General features: G+C 37.7%; 1 protein-coding gene across 8 annotated transcripts in view; it reads left to right on the plus strand.

Annotated features, from left to right (window-relative positions):
• Positions 1-15,717, plus strand: part of Tomosyn (syntaxin-binding protein tomosyn) — a 41,036-nt gene that overhangs the window by 2,480 nt on the left and 22,839 nt on the right. For 7 of the 8 annotated variants that reach the window (XM_071789278.1, XM_071789275.1, XM_071789271.1 and 4 more), the window contains exons 2-12: positions 6,992-7,089; positions 8,646-8,828; positions 9,075-9,209; positions 11,003-11,066; positions 12,427-12,628; positions 12,703-12,778; positions 12,883-13,037; positions 13,213-13,504; positions 13,729-13,972; positions 14,198-14,454; positions 14,647-14,833. In XM_071789278.1, the coding sequence (XP_071645379.1) occupies positions 6,992-7,089; positions 8,646-8,828; positions 9,075-9,209; positions 11,003-11,066; positions 12,427-12,628; positions 12,703-12,778; positions 12,883-13,037; positions 13,213-13,504; positions 13,729-13,972; positions 14,198-14,454; positions 14,647-14,833 (1,893 nt within the window). Of the gene's footprint in view, positions 1-6,991; positions 7,090-8,645; positions 8,829-9,069; positions 9,210-11,002; positions 11,067-12,426; positions 12,629-12,702; positions 12,779-12,882; positions 13,038-13,212; positions 13,505-13,728; positions 13,973-14,197; positions 14,455-14,646; positions 14,834-15,717 lie in introns of those variants that run through there. The other variant, XM_071789277.1, reaches the window with a different exon arrangement.

A 15,717-nucleotide genomic window follows, 5' to 3' on the forward strand; every position in this document is an offset into this window, starting at 1 on the left:
GCGATCATACATATATTCTCATTGCTACTTAGTATTTTAATTCTCTCGCTCTCGAGACGAGGATGACATATTCGAGATACCGGTTTCTCGACGCGCGCACCGCGATTTGACGTGCAATTTTTTATTTTTTATTTTTTTTTTACGACGCGGAGACGCGTAGAGCTGATGCAGCGCGGAACATGCAAATTCTCCGCGGGCAGGCAGGCAGGCAGGCAAGCAGCCAGGCAGGCAGTCGATTAGAAAACGCGGCCGCGGGTTTTCCTGTTTCGGAGAATAAAATAATACGCGCAGCTTTTGAAAGCGCTTATTTGCGCTTATTTCGCATTCGCTTCCTCATTTATGCATCGACGATAACGCGCGGGTGCATTTGGAGTAACATGTATTATTCCGCGAACAAAATTACGCATGTTGCCTTCTCGGAAAACGATGATACGCTTGTATTATGCGCTGCATAATTGCTGAGGGTTCATCCTCGAGCGCCGCGGTTTATCGCTTCACCTGACATTTGCATACATCCCACGGATACATCGCCGAAAATTTCGGTGCAACGCTAATATGTTTGAGAGAGAGCATCCCTGATGAATATCGATCGCGGGTCTTAAGAGAAGGGACCACTTAACTTAACATCGCACGAAATACTTCGGACAACATAATGAATTATAAAGTTAAAGAGCGTCGCGTTCTCTCTCTCTCTCTCTCAAAAGAAATTCCGGAGTTGTACGTAATTCCCCGTTGCACTTGGCGCTCGAGAGGCATCGGAAGAATGATGTAAGAAGCAGGTGGAAGTTGAAAAATCGTCCATACGTGCTCGCGAACGTCGCACTTTATCTTATCTTCCTGGGTATTTCTTGTCGTATCTCATTTTCGACACGTTACAGGAACGCGCGCGCGCGCGAGAGAGAGAGAGAGAGAGAGAGAGATCGACGTTGCGTATTTACGCGTCTATCGACACGATCGACGCTTGTTGTCGTGTTATTTCGATTTATCGTTTAATTTTTCGTATATGTAAAACCACGCGGGTAATAAAATGCGGGAAAGTATTCATTTGTACTCCCAATAAAGGCAATTTATAGGAGACACATGTGACAGATCTGTCAATATATGCCGCAAGTTATGATGACTCGCCCTCTCGTGGGCTCGTACAGCTATAGGCAATATCGCCAATAAGGAGTTCGCATCGTACAATACAGCCAGAATTAACTGACGATGCTTCGAGCGCATTGATAAATGGTGACCTGCGCGACTCGCCAGGATTCGATCTTAATTACGTTATTACGGCTCTTTTTCAACGGCGATTAAGAGGATCGCCGCCGAATTTTTATCTACGGCGATCCTTCACGTTTGGAATTCGCCGTGATAAAAGTGGGATGAACCGGGCGCGCATAAATCTGCGAGGAAACGCGAGATTTTTCCTACCTGCTGAGAGATAACTCTTCCCGACCGTTTGTCGTACCTATTACGATTTTCGCCGTGTGATCTTTCGCAAGCCGTAAACGCCGAGCGTGGTGGGCAGCGAATTATTTCGCGCACGCAGCTCGGCCGTGACGAGAGTAAAAGAGAAAAATGTTAGTTACGGCACACAAAGAAAGAGAGAGAGATGTGTGTGTATGTGTGTGTGTGTGTGTGTGTGCGAGTACCTTGCGAGAAATTAGAAATTACATCGCGACGTGTACATTCATTTGAGCACGCGCGTATCTGAATCTGTCAGCAGAGGCGGAAATAATGGCCCCCGGTGCTGCAGCTGCGCTAGCGGCCATATAATAGAAAATGCGGAGATGAATAAATTCGAGCTCGCGATGCGAAACGGCGATACCACGTCACCAGGCGTATACGCGGCCCCCGACATGCCTTTTTAATTTTTCCACGTCGGATGGAAACGCGAGCGAAGATATTAGATTCTCCCTGGGAGGATCCATTATGATCGACGGTATATCCTTTTGTTCGGCTTTATCCCGAAAAGGCTTCGTCGGGAATCTCACATGCGGCCGAAATCGGGGCCGCAGATCCAATCTTGAAGAGGGAATTTCCGGTGGTTTTCCGTGACCCGACTTGCGCGTCCCCCGCATATTTTTCAATTACTCTTCACAATGGTATACAGAGCCGTATGACTAATTGCTTCCTTTATGGAAATAATTCTATTTAGAGGACGATTTATCTGCGTACCTTCCGGTGTACCGATTACAGTTTTTTTGGAGTAACGTCACCTTTTATCGCGCGCCGTTTTGCGTGGTGTTGTAGAAAAAGAAAAAAAAAACGGAATGGAAAAAAGCGGAGTAAAGCCGACGCACACGCGTCAAAGTTTTCACTAGCGGAAAATTGATAGCAACCTTGATATTGAGCCGACGCCGTGGACTACTCGCGTACACATTTCGCCGTATCTATCATTTCGCTGTATCACCTATATGCGCTTTGTCGTAACTCCTGGCACAGACCCGCAGGCATCAATTTCGTTCTCGCGCCGTTCCATCTTGAAGACAACGACGAGTAATGGAGGATACGATTCAAGGCCGGACGACTTGTCGCACGAATGAACAGCGATCCGAATTTTAGGAAAGTAACGTCGATATTAAAAAAAAAAAGTGTCACGCGTCAATACGTACTTTATGCCAAGAGAATCTATATCAGGAATTCCTCGGCTTTATTTATCTTTCGTTTGCATATAGTTAATAAAATCGGACTGGCTTTTCTTTTTAGACTGGCCTTTTACTGGTTGTATCAACGAATGCGGAACAGTTAATTAAATATTATCTCGGTAACATAAACGATATAAATGTATCCCTTACATAATATCACAAACGAGTACTGGGAAGCTGTACTGATAGCATATCATTAGGAGATATGTAATAGTTGCTTATTAATTGCGGAATTGTGCAAAGATAAATTTTAATATTCGCTTACAAATTTATTCTGCCGTCCTGCATTCGATTTATAATAAAATTTTACGTTTTGCCGCAATTTAATTTGTGGAGTGATTGTGATCTCATCGTGTCGTTCATTTCGTTTAGAAAATCGAAGGATGCGGAGAAGAACGTAACGTAAGATTCATTTTCCGTTAATCTAATTTTTAGTTATTTACAAGGGAACCTCGGCGCGAACCCGAAAATTCTGATTTTGATGAAACTTTACACACATGTAGGGAGGCGGGGGTAAATGGATGAATTTAGAAATTTTCAGTTGAGGCCAAAAAACGATTCTAAAGGATGAAACCACTTCTCATGTGCACAGATAAGAGAATTGTTGGCATTTGCGACTATAATTGCATAGTAAAATAATTATGGTAGGGATTACTATTTTATAGTTATTATTGCTATAATATTAGTAAATATAACTTTACACTGAGAAAAAAATCGTTACAGTTATCATAACTTTACTATAATTTTTAGTTGTTCCCCCGGGGGACGATTTTTTTCTCAGTGTAAGGTTATATTTACTAATATTATAGCAATATTAATTATAAAATAGTAACCCCTACCATAATTATTTTACTATGCAATTATATAGTCGCAAGTAACAATTTTTCTATCTGTGTGTAGAGGCTTTTTGTTTTTCCCGATAAGTATTCGAGATAGCAAAAAATGTTTTTTTTTATACAAAAATTTCATGGTAAAAAACCCCTCTATTTAAACACACTAATAATATTTTGAAAAATTTTTTTTATTTTTAATGCATCGAATATTTTTCTTTATATTACTGATTTTGCTGACGGTCAGCAAAATAGTCAGCAAAAATTTTTTGCTACACGCGGGTTGGTTTTCTGAAAGTTGGCTGATCTTAAACGAGCATCTATACAATGGTCTGCGAGCGTGGCATATAAATGTGTACTTTCCTACGATTGTATACGCTTTCGCATTCGCTAAAAACGGATAATCGAATGGGATAGCAAAATGAAACGAAGCGACGATCAATCGGCGAATTTGTATACTTTCAGATCAGAGGTGTTCGAACGTATTACCATATTGCGGTTAATGCGGCTCGGGAAATTTTTATATTTGCGCCGCGGAGAATACGTGGCCCGACCACGCGTGCATGTGATCGCTCGGATTGTCGCGTCTGCAGGGCGTTGGGTGAGCCGTTCTGTCGCCGCAAATTACAATGCAATCATCACGCTATAACACGATCGAGTGAAACGCTTTCTGCCCGACGCGACGCGATAATCCGTGCTCCCAGCCCCCGCGCCGCGCTGCGTGAGCGGATTAATTTCTGCATGCGGTCGCAAAATTATATCCGCAGCTGGGGGAAAAACCCTTTCTCTCCACTGTTTTGCATACTTAATTTGAATTTCTTCCCAGAATGCGGAAGTGTGACTTTTCGAACAAATAGATTAAGGATCGCTATAGTTAAACGCAACTTATCCTTTCGGAATTAGGTCAATAGTTTCGCGTCAGTATTCTCATGCAGAGCAAACACTTTCCCCTGTGAACGTGAGAGCGGCCAACTTTCAGCGTGTTTGTTCGCGAATTACAAATTTAATAATTTTGAAGTCTATCGATGCTGCATTGTGATAAGCGTGATAAGGATTTCATTCGTTTGACGACTGCGATTTCTGACCTGATTTCATTCGCACGCTATGAAGCGATAAAGGTATGAGCGAAACGTATAAAAATTGTCGATCAACCTTGATATTATCAAATATATATTAATTCGATACTCACACGGATTGAGGGAGGTTCCAGGTTCGAATCTTGGCTGACGTAATATCTTTCGCAATAAATTCTCTATAGCGATATTTTAGATGCTTATTAGCATCAAAATTAAATCGTCATCGATTTAAGGGGGGAAACCACAGTGACGGCCGGAAAAAATGCTATTTTCATGAATTTTTTTTCGCGAGAAATAATAAATTTAATCAAATTGGTTTATCATTTCTTTAAAGTACCTATATTAAATATATTGTAAAAAAAATCATTAAAAAATATTAATATTTGCGCCTTCAGCGTGTGGTGCCGTATACCTCCGCAAAAAAAGCTGGGCGCTCGCATATCTCGGTCAATTTTTATCCGAATGACTTGAAATTTGAACAGAATGTTTAGAACAAAATTGTCTTCAGTTAAGCGTACGATTTTTTTGATTGAACAATTAGTTTTTGAATAACAATTTAAAAAGAAGCAAAATTTTCGTCTAAATCTCGAATTTTTTTTAGAACTGCGCCATTTTGTTAGAAATTAATATTTCAAAAAATCCGTACGCTTAACTGAAGACAATTTTATTATAAACATTCTGTTCAAGTCATTCGGATTAAAATTGACCAAGATATGCGAGCGCCCAGCTTTTTTTGCGGAGGTACACGGCACCACACGCTGGAGGCGTAAATATTAATATTTTTTAATGATTTTTCTTTACAATATATTTAATATATGTACTTTAAAAAAATGACAAACCAATTTGATTAAATTTATTATTTCTCGCAAAAAAAATTCATGAAAATATTATTTTTTTTTTCGGCCGCGTCACAGTGGTTTCCCCCCTTAATTGAGGGAGGGGTGGTAGGGTATTTTAATGTTCCAATGAAAAACTGTGTTTTAAGCCCGACAAAGAATCAGCGCGCAGTTTACTAACAATAAGTTGGAAATATATATAAAATACACATACAAAATACACAGAAATATGATTAGGCTATCAAGATCCAATTCATACCGTATTAAAATGGCTTTATATCATAACGGTCCTTTCCACTTAATATTGTATTTAATACAAATATATATATCAGGCGGAATATCGCGGATAAATATCGTATGTATTGATAATGAAATCATACGATTAATTATACAACAATACAACTTAAGCTGCGATTATTTGCGATACCGGGCGTAACTTCCAAAATCACCCGCAATCCTCTTATTCCGCGCGAGTAATATTTCGCGCAGGGCATCTTGCGATGCTGACGACGCGGGTCCATCAGCAATCCGGGAAGCCGGCCCGGCGGAAATTTCGCGTGGGCGAGCCTCCCTCGGGGACATTGGGCGAAATCAGAGAACCCCGGTGGGGAAGAGCGGGAGGGGGCAGGTGGTTTCTCCTGGGCGATCGTAACTTTCGTATCCGCCGTATTTTAACCCACTTCCCCTCGATGACCACCGGCGGTGGTAACCGGTGAAATGGAACGAGGGCAGTTTTCACCAGCAGCGAAAAGCGGTTGGCGGAGTCCCGCTGCACCAAAATCGACCTCGAAAGCGTGTACGTTGCTCGTGTGTGTTCTCGCGCTGCCTCCTTCTCCTCCTCGACCGGTCTCGCGTTTCGCGGTTAATCCTAAACAAGATTGTTCCTGGCCAACTCACATGATCCCCGAGCACGCCGATCTGTCGAGCGCGACATAGGTCTTTAGGTTTCTCTCTCGCTCTCTCTCTTTTTTTTTTTAATCGACGTTGATGCACTTCGCAACGGGAACGATTGCAAACTCTCCGTGAAAAGCGTGCGGCGAGGCGCATCTTCCATTTCATAAGATTACCTCATCCTTCGCTTTGCGAGGAGGTAGAGCGAAGCGAAACGAAGTTTTAAGCCAAGTTTCTTGAGCGGAGAACGGTGTAAGCCGTGATGTTCTATATCGGCATATATTGGCCTATAGTGTCGCGTGTCGCGTTACTTTACGTGACGTAAGTTTCGCCCATAAAAATACCTACTTTTTGAACTCGTAGGAAAACTTGTTTAGAAGTTCGGGGGATAGAGGAAGTGTACTTTGTTCCTACCTTCGATACCAGTCCGCCCTAACGACGGCAAGGGAGTGGCTCTTTATGGAAAATCGAGGATAACGCCCGACGAAGTTGACTTTAAATACTCGCAACGAACAATGTGTATCAGTAACATTTACCGGCAACTATGGTATAGAATTAACAGTAGCCAGGTTGTCCACGTGATACACAATAGGAGCCGGTGAAACAATACCGTTCCTCCCCGTTCGTCTGATATATCTCCGCAACCCCTTGTAGGGGATGAATAGTCTCTTCCGAGCGGCTAAAACAGGAAAGATGGCATGAAACGGACGGCTTTTATGTTACAGACGTTTCGACACGGCTTCCCGCATCAGCCGACAGCGTTGGCATTCGACCCGATCCAAAGACTGTTGGCGATTGGCACTAAATCCGGATCCCTTAGGATGTATCCTTCAACGTGATCGTTAATACGGGGTGGCATCCCGCAATTAAACTTTCCCTTTCTCTGCGCGTGGCGACTTAAAGGACACGAGAGATCGACCATTGATTACCGCATACAATACAGCGCTGCCATCCAGTCATCGCGTTGAAGCAAAAAAAAGTGAAATAGTGACTGCTTTTTGACAGAAAAAGTAACCTTTTAGGAATTAAAATGGTAATCAAAAGTCAATCAATAGCCAGAAATATAACACATTCTTTTCATAGCATGGTTTAAAAAAAGGGAAAAACAAGTATTTGAACGATATAATATACAAGTATATATCTGGTGCAATTTTATTAAATAAAATAAATAGTACATTTTATTATATATAATAAAATAAAGACTCGACCAAACAAAATAAAAGTTGGTGGAAGCTATGCTTCCAAGCTGGTCACAAAAGGCCAAACACAAATATTCTTTTGTATGTTTAGCAATTATTTTCATCTTTTGTTTCCGGCAACATGATAGATTTTATATCAGCCGCGCCTTGTTTAGCATTCGGTTCGCGGTGCTAATTATAAGTAATCAGCTGTTGAAACACCGGACTAGTACCAAATGAGCAACAGTGAACGAATAGCAATTGACAAAATACGAACAATAGAAAATAAAAAAACGAATAGAACGCTTATGTTTTACAAATATTATGTCAACTCAGGCAAAGAAAGGTGACTATAGTGACCCGTTTTGGATAGTGACATTTTAGTGACTTGTTAAAAAATGGTGAAAAAAAGTGACTGAATGGCAGCGCTGTGCACACAATGTGATACGATTTTTACTTTTCTCTTTCTCTCTCTTTCCTAACTTTCTGTTAGCGCATTATACGTTTGCTGCTGCATCAAATGACCGCAAATTTTCTCTCGACCGCCAGCATCGCCAGTAAATGCACTCGCGTAATTCTGTTCTCATTCGCAAAAACGTTTGTCGAGAATGGGCGGAAGTAAAAACAGTACTCGCCTGCTTTTGTGACCGCTATAAAAAATTTCGGGTGTCGACACGGGTTTGTACAATTTTAGCGGATTAATTACACGGTCCTGTCGGTCCGTGGCTCTTCGACCGTATGTTTTTACACGTCAGCGATTTCATTGATCTATCGTGGCCAAAGTGTAGTAATAGATGCTCATCGCAGTTCGGTGGGCATTACTAACCATCGCGATGAACTATAAACGGAAGAGTTCCAGCCGCGCTGTCGATTTCAATATAGGTAAAAGTCTTTACGGTATTTAAGGGACCCTTACCTTCCTCCGGACGTGAAATGCGGAAGTTAACGAGTCGGTATCGACGAGAATTTTCTACCAATGTCTCGCTTGACTTTTATGCGTTTACTATGTTATTGGGGGGTAGGGGGGTTTAATAAGTTATCGCATGATGAAAGAATAGAGAAACGTTCTATCGCGTAAATGTGCGGAATTATTAATTATTGCTTTATGATACGACGATATTTTATAATTGCGGCCGCGGCTTGCAATCGATACAGACCTGTATTTTCCTTAATTAACCCGATGCTTAAAAAAAAAAAACAGTCTAGGCAGACCGGGCGTAGATGCGCACGTGAAACACGAGGAATGTGCAGCCGTTCTGCGCTTACAATTTTTAATAAATGAGGGAGCATTGGTGTCTGTTACTGAGGACGACACCTTACACTTGTGGAACTTCCGTCAGAAGATACCGCAGGTGGTGCACAGCCTCAAGTTTCAAAGAGACAGGTCAGTCATTAGCACGCGATGGGCTGATGTTATTTTCCCTAATTTTAAGCTTTGAGCTTCGTCTTTTGCCAATATACATGATTCGTGCAAAGTACGCTTAATGGCTATCGCTTTTAATTATACGTTGGATGAGTGAAATGTGTGATATACTTGAGGGATTTCACATTTCGCAAGCGCTAAACTAAACTATTTGAACTTTTCGGCAGCAAGTGTTTAATTGGAACATGTAATATTCGTTTTCGACAGAATTACATGCATTCATTTACCGCTACAAAGTAAATGGTTGTACATTGGGACCGATCGAGGAAACGTTCACATACTGCACATTGAAACGTTCGTTCTATCTGGATATATAATTAATTGGAACAAGGCTATCGAAGTGTAAGTATATACATCTTTGCTATTGAGATATTTGATAATCTTAATAAGTGAAACAGGCGTATGTCGGTGCTATCTGTATGTACAAACGCCGATACGTTTGAAACAAATGCAATCGTACGTTGATAAACGCATGCAAAGCATAATAAACTTTAATGCCAGTCTTGGTAATTTCTAATTTTATTAATTGCGAGCATACAAACAAGTTTAACATTTTCGTTGCATTAAGGTAAGTATTTCGAAGGGAACTGCCACTTAACATGATTGATTTCAGCGATAGGATCTCCAGTACAAAGGGCAATAAGACGATGTGAATTACCTCTGAATTTTTAGCGCTTGATTAATTAGGCATTGTTTTTAATGAAATTTTCTGAAAGCGGCGGAAAGACTCCGCGATATAACGTACGATAAAATATTTATTTTACAATTGTAAGATATTGGCACTTTAAGTTTGTATCACGGAAAATATACCGAGTGTGTTTGCGGATATTTCTTTTAATGTGGAAAACGTTTTCCAAGTCACTTATAATTCTGCCCATCGTTTTATTACAGATTAATAAATCTAAGACATAAAATATGTGTCTCTCACGCGCGTCATTAAATTTATTACCTTAATAAATCTGTATTTATAACATTAAGTGAGGAATTATAGAATGGCTTAGAGAATGTTTCAAATTAAAAGGGATATATATTAGCTATTTGTGTAATCCTTACAAGACGCGACAGATTAGCACTTGCTGTGTCTCTGAGAGAATATCTCTTAAGAATATTTTTCAAAAAGATGAGTGAAAAGTACATGTATTTTCAGATCCCGTTTCCACTAATTTCCTATAACGGATGTGTCGTTCAAGATTGTGTCTTAAATGTGTGAATGTATGGGTCAATTAAATTACGGTGAACGGATAACGTTCGTATGGAGATTATCTCCAATAAAAACTAGTACTATATATCTATTACTTTGTTAACACTGGAAGGAACAGACGTCAAAGACCTGTAGTTCTTTATTGTGCCTGACCGTAGACACATAGATGTGAATGTGGCAGTGATGGTATAAGGGTGCTCATTATAGTCATTATAAGTGTACCACTATTGGGACTTAATATATCCACGATATAAATTAAAAAAAATTGTCAATTAAATAATTAGTCGTAGAAATTTTAGCCAAGTTCAGAATTGCCTGACAGTTAAAAAGAGTATTGACACTTATTCTTATTTTCAACATAGATGTTTTTCCCGACTTGGGGACTTTAGGACTTGCGTCACAGAATATTAATCTGATTAGTAAATAAATAACGAGCAACGTGGCTGTACCTCAGATGTTAATGAATAATTAGCTATGAATAATTCCCAATAGCGAGACACTTAAAATAACTTATGCAAGCGAATCCTCTTGTGATCTTCCTTCTACTTTCCGAAAATTCATTACTATCGACAAAGCCTATTAATATCTCAACATTTGATTTATCGGCATTAATACGCTACGAAATCTGTAACTATTTATTGTACCTAATTATTTAGGAATGCTTTATTATTTATTATTTGTATACTTATCAACCACGATTTTCTTATCGTGTTTCATGAAAATATACATATAATAATAGTGCCAATTAATATATAAAGATATTATCGGCACATTAAATAACGTAACACCTAAGCTGAAGCACAATGTGATGATAAAACTACAATGAAATACACCGGTTAAAGACCGCACACGAGTTTTATATATGTTTCACAATAACACAAAAATAATGGTTCTCTTATACATGTGTGTGTATATATATATATATATTTTTCAGATCTAGAAAAACTCACCCTGGTGCTGTAGTACACTTGAGTGATAATCCGTTAGATTTGAGCAAGGTACGCGCGTTTTTTGAGTACGTTTTTTTTTGCATTATTATTCCATCCTTATCATAATTTCATGATTGACAATTTTATCGTGACGCGTGAAAGAGAAAAAAGGAACATTTGGCGTTTATTTAATATTTTTTTTCTTACAAACTTGGATTATTTGTCTAGATCCAAGCCAATAAGTGCAAGTGTGTGCTTGCATGTTGTATGTGTGCATGCGTGCATGCTGTCACTGTTGTGATATGTACAAACGAAGAAGAATAAAAAACGCCTTTCATTGAGAGAAAATCCATATTGTTCGATATTCTAAAATGGATTCAGATCAGTTTTACAAATCGATGAAAGTCATACTGCGCGGTCATGATCACTCATCTTTTTACACATTTTATATGAATTCACTGTTACTTCAACTTCCGACAACGGAGTTTCTGTTACGGACCTTATGCAAATGTATCTTCTATTTACCCTACTAATTGTGCAGTCATGAGTGTGTGATGAGTGTTTGTGTGTTTGGGTTGCGTTTGCAACTCTCTGTGTCTTTGATATTGATAGCTTAAATTTGATATTATACATGTAATATCGTATATCGTATATGCTGTTTGGTTTTTCTCGATTGTAACTGTGTAAAGAAACGTGTACTATTTTGTTTACGTCGAAAAAAAACATTATTTGTTATAAAAAAGTGCTTTTTAAAATCGTACAGACAAATTTTTAAGGATGTACAATTGTACAAATCTAAGTTTAATGGATATCCGCCAATTAACTCTTTTCTTGTCTCTAAAAGTATTATAACAAAAACATCTTTATCTTTAAACAGTGATTACACTAAACAAAATACTAAGGACTATAATTATAAAACTGCCATTTTTAATACTAAAAATTGAAGTGCTCGAAATTTAAGTTTTTCAAGTGAGAAGTATGTTAGTTTCATATTTAACATCAAAATTAAAATTGCATAATTGGTATTGCGTATTACGCATAATTTTTTTTCAATCGCGTAAAGTATGTACAACATGGTCTGCCTTTCTAATTAACTTGTCTTTGATTACAAAAATCTTTGTCCATCTCACTTGTTCTTCTTCAGCCATCGATAATTAACATCATGCGCAATCATCGTATCTCTGAGTTTTATCTGTGCCCTTCGCACAAATCTTGTAGAAACCATTATTCACTACATTTTTATACCTTATCTCTCTATGTATATGCTAAATGTATTGTCGTGACAACAGAATCGAGACATATTGTAAAAGGATACATTTTATCACCTATATATGCATACATATATATATCCACGTGTCTTGTTTCAAGGAAGTATGTTTTAACAATGGTATACGCACTTTTGTTATACGCGCGGATGCTTTGCTTTCAGATGCTCATAGGATTTTCGACAGGGCAAATCGTTCTGTGGGACTTAAAAACCAAGACTGTTGAGTATAGATGTCAAACAGATGATTTATTAACATCGATATCATGGCATCATGAAGGTAAACAATTTATGTGCAGTCACTCGGACGGTTCTCTTACGACTTGGACTCTTCGGCAATTAAAGCCAAGTGTAACATTTCCACATGGTGAGATTTGATTGATTCCATTATTTATTTCGATCGTGTGATGTATAAAATTTTTACACTAATATCTCTTATAGCAAAATTCACTAAAGATGGAGAACCTGAACGTTGCAAAGCCATTCAGAAAGTAGAATGGAAAATGTCGAGATCGGGGTAAGATGATATGTGATGGGTTTTACTTAACGATTTATATAGTTTCAAGTAATAACTATATGTTAATTTCAAATAATGTGCGACCTAAACGCATAAACTTTCAGAGAAGCATATGTGATATTCTCTGGTGGATTGGCACAGGACACCACTGGGAGAACACCCAGCATTACAGTGATACATGGAAAAACTACTACGGTGCTCGAAATGGAACATAATGTTGTAGACTTTATAACGCTGTGTGATAGTCCATGGGCTAGTGGTACAGTAGAACATGCTTTTTAATGTTTTTGAAAATAAAATATTAATTTTTCTTTGTATAACAAGTTTTAATCTTTATCGACTGCCATGTAAATGATGAGAAATCGTTATACATATGTCATCAGTATTATTTGGTGTAAATTATTTGGCATTAATCATTATTATCATTTTTTCAGATTTTCAAGACCCTTATGCTGTTGTTGTTTTACTACAAAATGACCTGGTTGTGATAGATTTGTTAACTACTGGATTCCCTTGTTTTGAGAATCCATACCCTATGGATATTCACGAATCTCCTGTGACATGTTGTGCATATTTCGCGGATTGTCCTTCGGATTTAGTACCTGCATTTTATTCCGTTGGATCCAAGTCGCATAAGAAAACCGGCTTTAGCGAGAAAGAATGGCCTATCTCCGGTGGCGAGTGGAGTTCCAGTTCTAGTAGTTATAACGAGATTATCCTCACTGGGTAATATTATCATAGATACAACTTTATATCGATGAATAAGCAATTTATCTTTTTAATCACACGATGACATTCATAATATTAAAATATATGCATGATCATATTATATATGTTACTATGCACAGTCATGTTACTATGCATATACATGTTATTACAGTTTATCACAAGTTAGACGATAATCAATAAAGTTGCTTAAATTTCTATAGCTACATACATGTTGTTCGCAGACATGCCGATGGCAGTATAAAGTTTTGGGACGCTTCAGCAGGAACATTACAAGTCCTTTACAAACTAAAGACGGCGAAACTTTTCGAAAAAACTAAAACGCGTAGTATAGATTCTGAGGAAGATCCATTAGCGATTCAACTTATTTTCCTTTGTCCTGAAAGTCGGAAATTAGCTATTGCGGGAAGTGGCAAGCATGTCGTGTTGTTCAAATTTAAGAGGGTTGAAAGTATGTCTGAAGTAGTGGTAAGTTATCTACACTAACTTGCTAATGCATTACTTTTTTTGCTACTATCTAGTTAACTTAAAATGAACAAAATGAGACGTGTATTCTTTTCTTATCTAGATATTAGATTACTTTATTAAACCTCATTTACATAATAGCAGTCTTCTCTTCACGCTGCATTCATGAATTAATTAATAATGTTTTTCTCGTAGAAAAAAATTAAACGATGTTTTCCGATATTGCAGACTTTGGAAATATGCTTATCGGTGGAGCCAGGAAGAGAAGGGGACAATTCACCGGATCGTGAATCTCCGGCAACCGGAAACATCGTAGGAAACATGGAATCGAAGACTATAGAATTCAATCATCCGCTCAAAGTCAAGACGGGACTTCAGAAAAGACCAGCCGGTTTTCAAGCGACACTGATTTGTTTGACAACGGCACCCCCTGGAGAACTACCCGAAAATATAACGGCCCTCAGTTTAAACTCCTCGTATGGCCTGTAAGTGTTCTCTTTAGAGAATTTACAAAATTGTATTAGCTATTGTATTGTACATCAGAACTTCATAATCGAGTTGACATTTACCGTATATTACCGTATATCACGTATAGACATAAATTTCATAAATTTTTAAAAAAATTTCATCGCAATGTCATAAGCAGAGAGAATACAATAGAATATTTTAATGTTTAGATTGGCCTATGGAAACGAGTCAGGGTTAGTGATAGTGGACATCGTGCAGAAGATCTCCTTAGTCGTGTTGAACACCAGTGATCTTGGAAGTGGCGATCCTTACCAACGCGTCTTACGAAGTCCGAAACGGCAGGACGAATTAAGACGAGAAAATGAAGACAAGGCAAGAAGTCCAAGTACAGACCAGGTAAAATGTGCTTCTTTTTCTACTAGAACTGTGTATTTTGAATTCCTCCCAGTCCCCGCCCTTAAATTTTATCTAGAAGAATTTAGAATTTTTACATTTCGTATTCTGCTTTCTCTAAATGCCAATATTAATTTTTTATTGCATGATTACAAAATGTCTACATAAGTTAATTGCTACAATTATGTGAAAAAAATTTAGAAAAAATATCGCGATTTAAAGTTTCGTGATTGAATGAAACATGTTGTTTTCAATTCTGTACATATAAATTACTGCCGCGAAATATGTTTTTGGAAAAAAAACAATCATCATATGACACGTGTGCGTGTATAAGAACTATCTAAATTCTATTTTATTTATTTGCATAGTGCGACACATTGTTTCTTAATAAAAAGTAATGACTTAAAGATTTTTATGTAATTTACCAATCTAATTTTGCCTGAGGAATCTTCCTATAATTTAATTCTTTATTATGCTACAAAATTTTTCCTGTAATTTTATACATTACAGCATAAATTGCTAAAAATATATATAATCTCATCGCTTTTAAAAACATTTTTAAATATATTATAATGCGAAATAAATGTTGACAACAAAAAGGTAAAGTATCCATTCGCATTCTAGTACGCGCGAACAATAATATATTTTTTAACCAAAGTGATTACAGTAAAAAGTATTTTAATTAAAATTTAAAGTATGATATCTTAATAACTTCTAATAAAGATAACAAAGCTATTTTTTAATAAATAATAAAAAATTGTTTTTAAATGATTAAAAAATGTGTTTCATCAAATTTTAATAACATTAAAGTGCTATTTACAATGGTTTACAAATTTGATTTTAAGACATGTTATTAGATCATATACTCCTTAGTATGTACAAATTAG

Source organism: Temnothorax longispinosus, chromosome 9 (assembly GCF_030848805.1).
Source record: "Temnothorax longispinosus isolate EJ_2023e chromosome 9, Tlon_JGU_v1, whole genome shotgun sequence".
NCBI classification, from domain to species: Eukaryota; Metazoa; Arthropoda; class Insecta; order Hymenoptera; family Formicidae; genus Temnothorax; species Temnothorax longispinosus.